The 14,919-nt window shown below is 41.8% G+C and overlaps 1 protein-coding gene across 1 annotated transcript; it reads right to left on the bottom strand.

The window, feature by feature from the left end:
* Nucleotides 1-2,176: 2,176 nt before the first annotated feature.
* On the bottom strand, nucleotides 2,177-6,127 carry Gm47679 (predicted gene, 47679). The gene is made up of 3 exons (XM_030245424.1): nucleotides 6,079-6,127; nucleotides 3,257-3,310; nucleotides 2,177-2,349 (listed from the first exon to the last, which is right to left on the bottom strand). The coding sequence occupies exons 1-3, from the start codon at nucleotides 6,125-6,127 to the stop codon at nucleotides 2,177-2,179; spliced, it is 276 nt and encodes a 91-aa protein (XP_030101284.1).
* Nucleotides 6,128-14,919: the final 8,792 nt, after the last annotated feature.

Genomic DNA, 14,919 nt, shown 5'->3' with positions numbered 1-14,919 from the left:
ACACTCTAGCTGTCTTCAGACACACCAAAAAAGGGGGTGAGATCTTATTAGAGATGGTTGTAAGCCACCATGTGGTTGCTGGAATTTGAACTCAGGACCTCTGGAAGAGCAGTCAGTGCTCATAACCGCTTCGCCATCTCTCCAGCCCCCTTATCCACATCACTTACACTTTCCTGTTATTCTTTATTTCTTCCTTTTCCTCATCCCTGCTTCTTTTACTTCTTAATTATAACCTTCTATAGCTTTTACAGTCACTAAAGTCTGAGGGCCATAATCCAGGATAAAATGCATAGTAGACGCATATTTATATGTAGATGCTATGCCTACATTTCACATCAATGTATTTAATATGTTTGCAAGGCTTCTGGAATCTACTCACTTTACATGGCCCTGAAGGAAAAAATATATCTTAATAAAATTGTTTCAAAAAGATTACCTATCACAATGAGTCTTTCCAGTTGTTTCTCTTTGTGTGCTCAACATTTTCTCTCTTGTGTCAAGCATGTAGTTTTTGGCCTGGTTTGACACTACACTATATTTCATAGTCTCTAATATTATTTCGATGAACCTGACACTTATCTCTGTGCCACACATAAATTTTTGGAAACCTCATTGCTATTTCAGCCTCATTGAATTCATCATTTCACCTTTCTCTGGAGTTACAAAAAATCTCCAAATATTAAGTAGAGACAAATAAATCAGAATCTAAACTCAGCTTCCCAAGAACAAAAGCATAGAGAAAAAAAAAGTGCCAGAAATAGTGCTGGAGAGACAGTTCAGTATCATCTTTATTGTTATTTTGGCTGAGACATGAAAATTTTTTGGTTAATGGATAGAAGTTGTTGCTACAAAAAACCAAGTCTCACCTTAAACTAGATAAGAGATAGTTTATTTTGGAGCTATATAGCAGGGACCATGGCAATCGAACACATATTCAGGTCACCCACAATTCCATGTTTCTGGAATTCTATGTATCTGAGCCTCTTCTATTTACTTCTTTCACATCCACTCATACCTAGGTGAAGGAATGATTAGAATTAGAACTGGGTACACTGTACCCCTAGTAAACCAGTATTGATATCACTTAGAAGGGGGGTTCTTCCAATTGCCAAGTGGTTAGCTAAGAGGAGAAAAGCATTTGAGTGGGAGCGGGTAGTCTGCAATCAAGTGCTTTAACCTGGCTTTTGGGTTGATAATGGATGTGCTGTCGAGATGAACTTTATGCAGTGAAGCGCTTAGGTGAGCATATGGATGCTTTATCACTCTCAGATGCTTATTCATTAATAAAGGGAATTGCACAAATTATCACTATGTAATTTAAAACACACATATACTTTTATTGCACAACCAACTGAAATGTTCATTAAGCCTTTTTATTGGTGTAAGTGCTAACAACAAAGTGCTGAGAATAAAAGCAAAAATGAAAAAAAAAACAAAAACAAAACAAAGCAAAACAAAAAAAAAAAAAGAATATTTGCTGTTCTTGCAGAGGATATAACCACTGTTCCTGGTACTCATGCCAGGTAGATCACAGATGCCTGTAACTCTGCTGTCAGGTGATCCAGGGCTTCTGGCATTCCTAGATACTCTCCTAAGATGGCATCAATACACCAGTATTGTAAAAAAAAGAAAAACCTCTTTTTGTTAAGGAATGAAAAGGTGTAAGCCAATATATACCTCACCAGTTATGCAAAAGGGTCTATGTCTAAACTTTCAAGCAACTGCTCACTATCTGTGTCTATGTGGTCAAGTTACTTGAAAGATCAGGCTCTGGACTTCCTTCTGATTGTTTTCATAATAGAAACAACATTTCTCATCACAAAGGTAAGTCTGCAAATGTTCTTTTTTTGTCAGATGATGTTATTTTCAGAAAACAAAATTTCAGATATTCAAATGATGTAAACAATTGAAGGAAAACCCATCAGTTTATATGGCTCTTCCTTATATTTAGATGGACAATTAGGGATCCTTCCAGTTCCAGGTAAGTATCTGGAAGTATCCAGATATGACTTGTCACAGGCTCTTTTTCATGCTGACATTCAGTGGCTGATGGACATCACACCCATGAGACCATCCACAGGACAGCTGCTCACTGAGGATGTTGGTAACTCTGCACTAGATCCATTCACCTGGGCTCAGCCCCTGTAATTCAGAATGTGGGTTTCTGAGAGATTCTTCAGCATTTAACTAACTCTTTGTTGGTTAAAGGTGCTGGGACTCTTTCTCCACACATGAACTGATCTTTGTCATAAATCACTTTTATAATGAATGAGCAGCTAGGACACATTGCCACATCTTCTCCATTTTCCACATCTTCCTTGGTGATGGAGAAATCACCACAGGGGAATGCCATGGCACTCCAGTCGAGTCAGCCTGTCAGGCAGGGATGCCTAAAAGCTGCTCATGAGGCAAAAAGAGTTTCAAGGAAGCTCTCCTCCTGGAGTCTGGAGTTCTCTTAATTCTCCATTCCTGCGTTAGTCTAGTGGATGGATCCACGTGCTCTCTTTATTATAAGTGCCTTTTAAGATTGAATTCTGACATAACTAAAGCCTTCTGCCAGTGTTCCAACAGTCCTAGAATGTCCTTGAGCTAGACAGTGACAGAATAGCCTCTGGTATTACACTATCAATAAAAGCCAAGTCTCTCCCATATACAGGAATTTACAATGGTTTAGGAAGTAGATCGGGCTGTGGTTTTAGAGTATTGCATTATTCATGAGATGGTTAGCTAGAACGGAATTCCCTAGTTAGAACTATGACTTGGGTGTGAAAGCCCTTGCCCTAGGAGAGTAAAGACCTCACACCTGGCTTCTAAGACTATAGCTGAGTTACACCCATACACACGTAATTACAATCACCTAAGGGGAAGGTGGACTATACAATAGACTAAAATAGGAACTATGGCAAGGGCACGAAGACTTCTAAGATTAAGTGAATCTTAGGTGGAGCCCTTTTTGATCCCAGTTGTTAACAATGAATTCTATCCCAGGTGGTTCCTGTTAGACCTTCTGTGTTTGCATTCCTCTGTTTTATGTAAGAATCCAGTAACCTCTTTGTACCTTGCTGGTGTGTCATCCAACTTCCTTATTGTCTTCTGCATAAAAAGTCCGAAGCTCGATTTGACAAATTACATTCAGATTCCACACGACCTCTCCTGTGTGCGTCTATTTGTCACTCATCCTACGCTTTGTCCACCTGCGACTAGAGACCCGTTCCACTCAGACAAAGGGGCCCAGAGGGTCTGCGGCAGGGGAAGGGGCAGAAATATGTCTCTGAGTCCTTGTTATATTGATAGTCCTCGTGAAACACTGCTATGGTCACCAGGTCATCACTGCATTAGTTTGCCTAGCTGCACCCAGGCAGGGTAGGCCCGGGCTTCGAGGCTCACCCTGGAACCTTGCAAACGTTCTTGTTCAATGCACACAAAATACTTTCACAATCTCACATCCAATTTCTTGTCAGTTACAGAATCTGACAAAGCAAAAGGAAGAGAAGGATGCTTCCTCACGTTAGACATTCCAAGTTGTCTTTGTTATCTACCTCAGCCCTGAGTTCTCTTTGCTAGAAATCACAGCACTCCCACCCCAAGGGAGTGCAATAGATGATGATGACCAATGTTCTCTATTGCTCCCATGGTAGAGGCCCTTGCTGTGAGGTTCCTAATAGAAATATGTGATTTGGAGGGCATCCTATGAATAGAACAGCACACACAGATGGCCCAGGTTTCTTTTTAGGGCCAATTTTCTGAACCATGTCCATGACAGCTGGTTCATCTGAGATGTTCTTTACCAAAAGGAGAAGCAATCAGGTGGCCTGGCTCCCACTCAATGGGATGAAACTCATGGAACTGAACACAATTAGCATAAATTTGCAGAGTTTTTCATTCAGATCTTCCTCAACTGCTCTTTCAAATGGCAGCCTGGGCTTGCAGCTCAGCTTTTCTAGCGTTTCCTTTTCTCTCTCTCTCTCTGCCACTCTACCAGTAGAAGCAAGTTAAAGATGAAAGGCAAATTTTAATTAAAGACATAGCAAAATATGCTGTGAAATCACAAAACCAGCTTATAAGTCACACACACACACACACACACACACACACACACACACACACACATACACACACACACACACGGGGCCAGGACTGTTTTGTTTAATTATCAGAAAGAGTACTGTTTCATTTTTTTGTGTGTGTTTAATTTATCAGAAAAAGTGGTCAATGGCCACTATGAAAAAAATAGTCTGAGGCAGAAAGTTCAGTGATATCTGAAGATGATAGTCACTGATGGGAGATACTGGACCCTTCCTCCAGGTGAGCTCTGTGACTCTAACTTCTCAGGTGATAGTGTGTCAGGTAATGAGGTTGGGAGGTGGCCTTTAGAGGGTAAGATTGTGAAGACTGCACTCTCAAAAGTGATGTTAGTGACTTTATTAAATAGGAAGAGGTAGCTTCTTGCTCCTTTGACACTGTCGGGATGAAGGAAGAAGACACCATCTCTGAACAAGGAAAGGGCACCAAACTTGCAGACATTATGATCTTGGGTAGCCACACCTTGAGAACATAAATTTTTGTTATTCATAATCCACCCAGTTTATGGCATTTTGTTATAGTAGATAGCACTGATCAAATAAAGGCCAATGAGATTGCTATATTTTTGTTTTGTTTTGTTTTTGTTTTTGCATTGATATGAATTATAAATTTTACAACAAAGCAAAGCAGTAATAATATTGAGCTTTGATGACTTTGGAAATAGCAAAACAGGAAAGCATTTTAGCCACTGAACCATCTCTGCTGCCCTAGCCCTCAAGTCTGAACTCATTAAAGTCTAATATATGCAGGTACATTTAGCATGCACCCTAGTAGCCACATGAGCTAACACATTGAATTTAAGTGCAAATGATACTCATGTTTCTGACTTTCCCTAGTTGCATGCCCCTTGTCTTCTCTGAATTTTCATAGCTCACTTATTTTTTTCTTAACATTTTCCCCCCTTTTAAAGTCTATCCATCTATCCATCTTGTTGGAGGGCATACTCTAGTTCAGCGATGTCTACATTTCCAGTGTCTTGAATAGTAATATGCACACACAGCACAGTACTTGATCAAAATGTTCATCCACTGTAAGTTAGGAGTAGCCTTGGGAATGGAAGAAGGATGATATCATGTAGTTTGTAAGAGATACATTCTTTTTTTTTTTTTAAGAAGTGATTTGAAAGTATTTTAATTTTTCCCTTTAATAAGCAACAAAGTCTTTCCATAAAGAATAATTGGTTTACAAGAGAGAAAGAAGGAATATTACAGAAATACTATTAAAATGTCAAAGCTGATTCTTTGTATTTCACTGTGTTTTTGTAGGAATTTATAGGGATCCCTCATAGACTTAATTTAAGAATTGTTCAATAGACATGATTTAGACAACAATAAGACTGTTTTTTTTTTCAAATCAGTGTTTGCTGTAGCAGAAAATCTCTCTGTCAAAAGAAACTAGGTATCAACTGACTTCAGAAACATGTTTTTAGAGTGCTAGAAGAGATGGTTTCTAGAAGTCATCAATGTTGGACACTGTGTTACCATATCATTGTAAAGAGAATTAATTGTGTTTTTCCCTTCCAAAATGTTTGGTGTTTTAGTCTCATTTCTATTGATATTATTTAAAACATGTATCCCATGAAGAGCAACTTAGGGAGAAATGGTTTGTTTTAGCTCACAATTTCAAGTTACAGCCCATTGTTGTAGGGAAAACCAGGAAGAAACATGAAGCAATTTGTTGTGTTCATAGTCAAGTACTCATAGTTCAACCAAGAGGAGAGAGGCAGGGGGAGAATGCATTATGCATGCATGCATATATGTATAGGACTTGGTTCATCTTTTTATTCATATAGTCCAAGACCAAGGAATAGTTTACTCATGGTGGCCTAAGTTTTCCCACCTCAATTGATGTAGTCAAGACAGTGCTCCAAAGACATAAGAGTAGGCTAACCTGACCTAGATAGTATCTATCAGTGAGACTTTGTTCCCAGGCAAATCTAGATTGTGTCAAGTTGACACCTGAAACTATCATCCTCAGTAAACTGCATTGTTATACGAATTTTCACATTGCCACCTAGGGTGCAGTACTGGTGGTAGCCAGGCATGTGCTCTTAGTATCATGAGTCCATTTTCTCTTATCAAGGGAATAGACTAAACGAGGTGAGAATATTTTAAATTGTTCGGTTATGTCTATTTCTCTTGTTAGCCATACACACAAGAAAACTTTGTAGTGACAATCCCACGAGTAAGAAACTCAAAACTTATGGTATCAATCAGATATCAAGGAGCTAAAAATGTAGATAGATTGTATTACTAATAGTCAATGCTTCACAGTCCAAAATACCTGAGGTTAGAAAATATATAAAGAACAGAATCACTTCTCCAGAATTCTAGATCCAAGCTCTGGTAGACATGACCATATGATGAGACCTATTCTTTGTTTCCAAGATAACATCTTGCTGCTTTATATACTGAAGGGGAGGAACCATGTTTTTGTGAGGCAAGAGGGCAAAGAACTCAATGTCTGTATAAAATTTCTTTTATAGGGCTATGAAGGTTGTTCTAAAAGGGAAGAGATAGTTATCTAACAGAGACCCCATTTTATAATAACATATCATACTGGCCACTAAGTTTGCATGCCTGAAATTTGGGTCATGGAGGGTACATTGAAACCATAGAATAGAGGTAGCAATTATAAGAACTAGCTTTATTTCCAAGGCTTAGGGTATAAGAGAAAATAATTCTGACATTATCAAATTTAGAAGTTAACAGAGAGCTTTGCAGAGCCTGGACTCAGACATCTAAGGAGGAGGAATTTTTTTTTAAAAAGATTTATTTATTATTATATGTAAGTACACTATATCTGTCATCTGTCTTCAGACACACAAGAAGAGGGCATCAGATCTCATTATGGATGGTTGTGAGCTACCATGTGGTTGCTGGGATTTGTACTCAGGACCTTTGGAAGATCAGTCAATGCTCTTAACCGCTGAGCCATCTCTGCAGCCCCAGGAAGTAGAATTCTTGGTGAGACCTGGTACAAAAACTTGGGAAGCCCGAGAATCATCACATAAATTAATGAAAAGTCGTTGTTTTTAAGATACATATGGAATAGTAGGGCAAGGTAATTACACATATGAATTATACTCTAATTAAAATGTACGATAGAAATACACATTTATATTATGTATATATACATATATGTATATGTATACATAGCTTAGATTTATTTCACACAGCATTCAAATAAGACATTGTAGGGTAATCTAGATTTTTCATCTTCTGAAACCTGTCAAACTGTCTGTTTGCCTGTGGAACCTTATTCATATTCTGAGAGATATGGCATCACCCACACAATGAGCTTATAAACCTGTTCAGCTGACACTTACACCTACAGAAAGTAACAGAGAAACACCCCAGTCTGTGCCTCAGTGGTACTCATGAGCTACTCTGAGTTGACTTCAGATGGCCCTGGAGACTATAGTAGATTCCTAGGGGGTTGGCAGGGGGAGCTAAGATAGATGGGAAATGATGGTCTCCTGCCATTTGAGAAACTCTCAAACATATCGAAGCAGGTATCAAATCAGCAAACACAGGAAAGATAAAACAATCTGAAAGTTTTACTGAGTTTATATTGTTCCATTTTATCTCACAAGCAAGAAACTCATTGTCATAAAGTTTGTGTGTGTGTGAGAGAGAGAGAGACAGACAGAGAGAGAGAGACAGAGAGAGAGAGAGAGAGAGAGAGAGAGAGAGAGAGAGAGAGAGAGAGAGAGAGATCCAGCGATGGTGCAAATGGAATGACTCCTGGATGAGAAATAACTCCCATCAGTCATAACGCTATTTAAGCACACAGGTGTCAAAAGCAGCATTTCTTTTGGTTGACTACAGAAGAGTCAGCAATTTAATTAGGAAATAATGAGCATTAGGAATACTTCCTTTTGGTTCAGGAAAACAAACTTTTCTGGCACCATTTCATTGTAGAGATTCAATTTATGTAAATGCCACACAAATATTCTGCATTTGGTCAAAAGAAATGTTCTACAAATATCTACGGGCAGGACTTCTCCCTATAATTAAGGTCTCATTATGCAGCTCACCCTTTAATCCACTGAAATACTCCTCTGTGTTAATTGCATAACATTCAATTGTTATCAGAGTATGCAGATTGAACTCTTGGTATTTGATGGAAGCTGGATCCTTAGTGGAGACCTTTCCTAAAATAAAGCACATTGCTGGGCACATAGAGTTAAGAATTTAAAAATGAACACTCCATGACAAAAATGATAAAGATTATCCAAGCAGGCTACTCAAATGTGATTTTGGAGAAGAGAGGGGCAACAGATCCATTTTAACTCCCTGCACAAGGTCAGGTAGAAATTTATATTCAGAGAACACAGTAAATGATCAGTGGATGAGAAATTACTAAGAAGAGCCCTAAGGAGTCAGAAAGATTCTGGCTAAATTATTGTTGAAAGTAGGTTGTCCTAAGTACTAAGATATTGATAATAGAGGGCCAAGGAGGTAGATCATAGGTAAAGTGCTTGCCACCCAAGTGTGAGGACCTCTGTTCAAAGCTCTAGAAACCGTGTAAAGCTTGGGGTTGGGGAAGTACATCTATAACTTCAGTGCTCCCAAAAGAAAGATGGCAAGCAGAGGTGAGAGAATTCCTAGAAGCTTGAGGGCCAGCTCATCTTAGGTATACAGCAGGGACCAGTAAAAGAAAGACCTTGTCTCAAACTGATGGAATGCAAAGACCACCTTCAAGGTTATCCTTTGACCAACACAAAAGTACTGTGATACCAAGCTATGCCTGTGAACACATGCATACACACACACACACACACACACACACACACACACACACACACACACACACAGCCATGTCACCATGCTATGCCTGCATGCATGCCCACCATGCAAATCACACCATTACACCCACCCACAACCCCCACATGGGGATGGTGGAGAGAGGGGGAGTTAATATTGTTCTGGAAACAAGCAGTTTGTGTGTTTATGATGGATTTCTGTGAATGTTAAGATGCTGATAGTTGCCTTGTTTGATCCATAGCAGGAAGCTGTGCTATGGTAAAGCAAAGACAAGACATAAATTTGATGGCTTTTTGGGCTTTCTGGACTCAAGCCAGTTGTCTAGGTGTTCTCCTGCTGAAGAGACACCATGACCATAGCAACTCCTAAAGGAAAGCATTAATTGGGAGTTGCATAGGGTTTCAGAGGTTTAGTCCATTATCAGAATGACAGGAAGCATGGCAGAAGTGTGGCACATAGGTAGGCATGGTGCTAGAGAAGGAGCTAAGAGTTCTACATCTGAATCTGTAGGCAGCAAGAAAAGAAAGCCACTGGGCCCAGCTTAGGCTTTTGAAAATCAAAGCTTACCTCCCGTGACATACTTCCTCCAACAAGGCCACACCTACTGATCCCTCTCAAGTAGTGCCACATCCTAATGACCAAGTATTCAAATATTGAAGTCTATAAGAACCATTCCTATTCAAGCTATTACACCAGCAATGCTGGACTTCTCAGTATGACTTGAACTATTTTGGGTTCCTTCTACCTATCAGTCACAACTTAAATTCCTAACAGAAAGTTTTGTACTTGACATGGGTGTTGCCATGAATGAAATGAAGGTGGGTGGCTTCAGCTGAGGACACATATTGACTTGTGAAATGAGCTAATTTCCCTGCTGTTCCAGCCTTGGCTAAAAGTTTTAGGACTTAGGAGAAAAGCTATTGGAATATCATAATGTGTTGGCAACTTCTTCAGTCATTAATAAGTGCTTGTAAAAAGTACCCATGAAAGGAGTTACAGAGACAAAGTTTGGAGCTGAGACGAAAGGATGGACTATCCAGAGACTACCCCACCCAGGGATCCATCCAATAATCAGTCACCAAACCCAAACACTACTGCATATGCCAGCGAGATTTTGCTGAAGGGACCCTGGTATAGCTGTCTCATATGAGGCTATGCCAGTGCCTGGCAAATACAGAAGTGGATGCTCACAGTCATCTATAGGATGGAACTCAGGGCCCCCAATGGAGAAACTAGAGAAAGCACCCAAGGAGCTGAAGGGGTCTGCAACCCTATAGTGGAACAACAATATGAAATAACCAGTACTCCCAGAGCTCGTATCTCTACCTGCATCTGTAGCAGAAGATGACCTAGTTGGCCATCACTGGGAAGAGAGGCCCCTTGGTATTGCAAACTTTATATGCCCCAGTACAGGGGAATGCCAGGGCCAAGAAGCAGGAGTGGGTGGGTAGGGGAGCAGGGCAGAGGGAGGGTATAGGAACTTTCAGAATAGCATTTGAAATGTATATAAAGAAAATATCTAATAAAAATTAAGTGCTTGTAAAAAAGATACAGATGCCAGCCCTATATTGGAAAAAGAATAGAAATTTATTATAAAAAGTTCTTCCTGTCTATTTGCTACAGCTGATCATCAAGTTGCACCCCAAACTCTTCCCCATGCCTCCTTCAGATATGCTAAGAAATTCTTTAGAACGAGTTAATGAACCAGGGGTGGAGTCCAGAGTCCCAAGTTCCACCCACCATTCCTCATCTGAATTGAGCACCAATTCTACCACAAACCTGCACCTACTAATAGGCAGCCTAAGTTCAGAGTTCATGGTAACTGAACCCCGTTCTGGTTTTTAGATTTCAATAGATACCAATGCAAAGAAAATCAAGGTGAAAAAATATTAGTTGAGGTTTAAGGAGATGGAAGAGGGCAAGTGACAAAGTAGAAGAAAACATAGAAGTTAGCTTTATGGACCTTACTGGATGGTATTTCTGGCTTCAGTTTCTAGGCAAGTCCATAAACAGCTAACTTAAACAAAGGCAATGGAATAAAATGAACACATACCCAGACACAAAACTTCCCAGTCTAGCAAAAGACTCATAGCAAAACGAGCTGACTGGAAGATCAGGGAAGAGTATAGGGGATCACCTTTGCTTTGCTATGCTTCTTCTTGGTACCCATGGTTCAACAGTCCTTACTCCTCTTGGCCAGAGTAGTCTTTGATATTCTTTAGGCAAGTCAGGTACGCTTACAGTGTGGAGGTGACCCATGCACCATCATATCTGGCTTTTACGTGGATGTTGGGGATGCAAACTCAGGTCCTCACACTTTACTCACTGAACCATCACATCAGCTCCGTCTATGTAGTGGTTTTGCCCAAAAGGCAAAATGTGTGACGTCATACTCAAACCAGTGATGCAACAAAATTAATGAGTGGAAAAACTACTGGAGAAGTCTAAAAGATGGATGGCAGAATTGAATGTTTTATTGTTCTGGAACTAAACTGTGAAAAAAAAAAGGTAAAAAAGCAGTGTGTTTGGGAGAAATTTGAATAGGGTCTTTAAAGTTAAATGATTAGTCAACAATATGAACTAACCAGTACTCCCCGGAGCTCGTGTCTCTTGCTGCATATGTATCAGAAGATGGCCTAGTTGGCCATCAGTGGAAAGAGAGGCCCATTGGTCTTGCAAACTTTATATGCCTCAGTACAGGGGAACGCCAGGGCCAAGAAGTGGGAGTGGGTGGGTAGAGGAGTAGGGGGGAGGGTATGGGGGACTTTTGGGATAGCATTGGAAATGTAAGTGAAATAAATACCTAATTAAAAAACACAAAATAAGAAAATAACTAGTCAAAACCACAATGTGTTGAGATCCTGTCAGGTAGTCAAGAGGCTGAGATTGTGGGGATTTCTTGAGTCATGAAACTCAAGACTGACAGGAGTCTCATAGTAAGATCTTGTCTTAACAAACCCAGAAATTGTTTTAAAGATGTATTTATTCTTATTCTATGTTTATAGGTGTATTGTCTGCATGCATATTTGTGTATCACATGCATGCAGTGTCTGCAGGGGCATTAAGAGCAGATCCCTTGGAACTAGAGTTACGGAAGATAGATGCCTTGTAGGTGCAGGGGGTTGAACCCATGGCTGCTGGAAAGCAGTTCTTGACAACTGGGGAATCTTCAACCCTTAAAGAAGCATCTACTTTATTATTATTACAATTTTTAATTAGGTATTTTCTTCATTTACATTTCAAATGCTATCCCAAAAGTCCCCCCCAATCCCCTACCCACCCACTCTCACTTCTTGGCCCTGTCGTCCCCCTGTACTGAGGCATATAAAGTTTGCATGACCAAGGGGCCTCTCTTCCCAATGATGGCCGACCAGGCCATCTTCTGATACATATGCAGCTAGAGACACAAGCTCTGGGGTACTGGTTAGTTCATATTGTTGTTCTACCTATAGGGTTGCAGACTCCTTCAACTCCTTGGGTACTTTCTCTAGCTCCTCCATTGGGGGCCCTAATGAAAGACCCCCCAGGTGGGCAGTCAATCAATCTGAGGAGACCCTCTCAAGGATCAGCGAGTCCACGATTCGGATGTAAACAGCAAGAGGCTTTATTGGGAACACGGGTACCCGGGCGACTCAGTCTATCGGAGGACTGGCGCGCCGAGTGTGGAGTTTTTACCCTTTTTATAGGGCTAGGGCTGGGGAGCAAAAAGCGCGGTTACAGAAGCGAGAAGCGAGCTGGTTGGTTAGTTCGAATAAGGTTTGGGGTACTTCCCGGTCATTTGGGGAAACTGAGGTGGGACTTTTTAGATCTAAACAATGTCTATTTTTAAGAAATGGGTAGGGGAGGGGTACAAGGAAAGAGTCTAATGAAGGTTCAGCAATGGGCACATATCTGGTCAGAACATTGGCAGACACACAGGTTCAAGGAGTGACCAGAGCACTGTGCACCTCTATTTTTTTAAATCAGTGAAGCTAGTTCTGCTAACACTGACGTCTATCGGGGCTTCTGTGTCTGTTGCTGGTTCCGCTTTATCTGAGAACCATCTGTTCTTGGCCCTGAGCCGGGGCCCAGGTGCTTGACCACCGATATTCTGTTCGGCCCCTGTCCCAGTGCTATTCAGCCTTGATCTTTAACTGTTAATCTATAACTGAACTTTCTTGTAACTTTTGAGAACCCAGCTCTGGTACTTTTTCATGCCTTGCAAAATGGCGTTACTGCAGCTAGCTTGCTAAGCCTTATGGTGGGGTCTTTCATTCCCCCCTCTTTCTGGAAACTGAATAAAATCTTTTATTCACGTGATTTCACTTCTTCTGGACCTATTGATTTGAGTTGGTGATACTGTTGGGTCAGAACCAGGGCCTGCACCACCGAAATTCTGTCTTTTACAAACTGGACCAAGCGGTTGAGAATACAGGGTCCGAAGAGTAGGATTAATAAGAGTATTATCAAGGGGCCCATAATGGTGGATATCAAGGTCGTGAACTATGGGGACCTGTTAAACAGTCCCTCAAACCACCCTTGTCCTGATTCGAACAATTTTTGTCTCTGGTTTAACCTTTTTCTTAGCTTTGCCATGCTATCTCTCACTACGCCAGTGTGGTCCGCGTAGAAACAGCATTCTTCTTTTAGGGCAGCACATAATCTTCCTTTTTTTAGGAACAGTAGATCTAATCCTCTCCGGTTCTGTAGGACCACCTCAGACAACGAGGTCAGAGACTTTTTTAGGGCACTGACTGATTTTTCTAAGGCCCCAAGGTCTGTATGTATGGCTGCCTGGAGCTGCTCGAATTGCTTGGTGGCCACTAGGGCTGTAGTCCCTGTTTTTACTCCTGTAGCTATGCCGCCCATAGTAAGTCCTCCCAACAGCAGGGCCAGAGTTAATGACACCGGCTCTCTTTTATATTTGGTTTTTCTCTCAAACTGGCCATAAACATAACCAGGGGAGTGGTAGGTCACTTTTGGCCAGAGCTCAACCAGGACACAGTAATCGGTGGTGAGGTTGAGTACAGTAGTAGATAGGCAGGGAGTGAGCCCGGTGTTGCAAGCCCAAATGGTCCCGGCGGGAGCAGCCAGATAGTAGGACCCGTCGCTTGTATTTTGGGTGGTATTACACAGGGCCTGATGGGTTTTGGGAACTGCTCCTACGCAGAGTCCCTGTCCGGTTACTTCGGACAGGGTCAGCTTGTGTTGGGAGGCCACGGAGCAGTTAGCTGGGGCAGAGGTATGGTTGGAGTAGGTACCTAGGACGGCAACCCCTTCGTAATAGGGGGGTCCCGATACCAGACACAACCAGCACTCTTGGGTTTTGTCAGGACTGGTGAGGTTGAGTGCTTGGTAGGCTCTATCTACCAGGTTCAGCAGTCTGTCTCCCGTCCCAGGTTGTATAGAGGCTGCGCCTGTAGGGGAAGGCTGAGGAGGCCTGGGGAGCATGATCTGCACGGGTCGGGAGGGGGGTAACTGGTCAGTGATCACGGGATTAGGCCCAATGGGGATGCGGGGCCCTATATTGAGGACCTGGCGGGTCAAAGAGAACCGGGTCACCGGGTCGGTTCTTGTGGATCGGTACAGTCTTAGTCCCCATACTTTGGGGCCATCCCAGCTGGCCTTTTTACCCGCGTCAGTGAATTCTAGGACTAGGGGATTGCATCGACCCCCCGGTGTGGCACCCTGGATGTCACTGGAGACCGCTGAGGAATCATAACAGGGGCCCTGATTCCGAGGGGTGTTTCCTCGCTTAAGGGAAATTAGGTCCCATGATGATGATGGCTTCCAGTATGCCTGTCCAGTGGTCTCACAGCCCCATTTGCCACAGTAGCCCTCTCTCGGGCCTCCACACCCTGTTGGTACAGTATGCCCGGGGCAAACATAGAAGTCAAATGTTTTTGCCCTTTTTCTTTCCCCGGGAGTGCGACACCCGAGTCCAGTCTCATCCCAGTCGTCCCCTATTAAATTGCACAAGTCAAAGTACAGTTTGGGAAAGGCATCGGTCATTGTCCCCAGGAGGGAGGTAGCATTAGCTGTTTGTCCTGTCATTAAGTTGGTAACTCTCTAAGTAACATTGAAGACC

Source organism: Mus musculus, chromosome 10 (assembly GCF_000001635.26).
Source record: "Mus musculus strain C57BL/6J chromosome 10, GRCm38.p6 C57BL/6J".
In the NCBI taxonomy this organism is placed as follows: Eukaryota; Metazoa; Chordata; class Mammalia; order Rodentia; family Muridae; genus Mus; species Mus musculus.
This window is presented reverse-complemented; position numbering and strand designations above follow the sequence as displayed.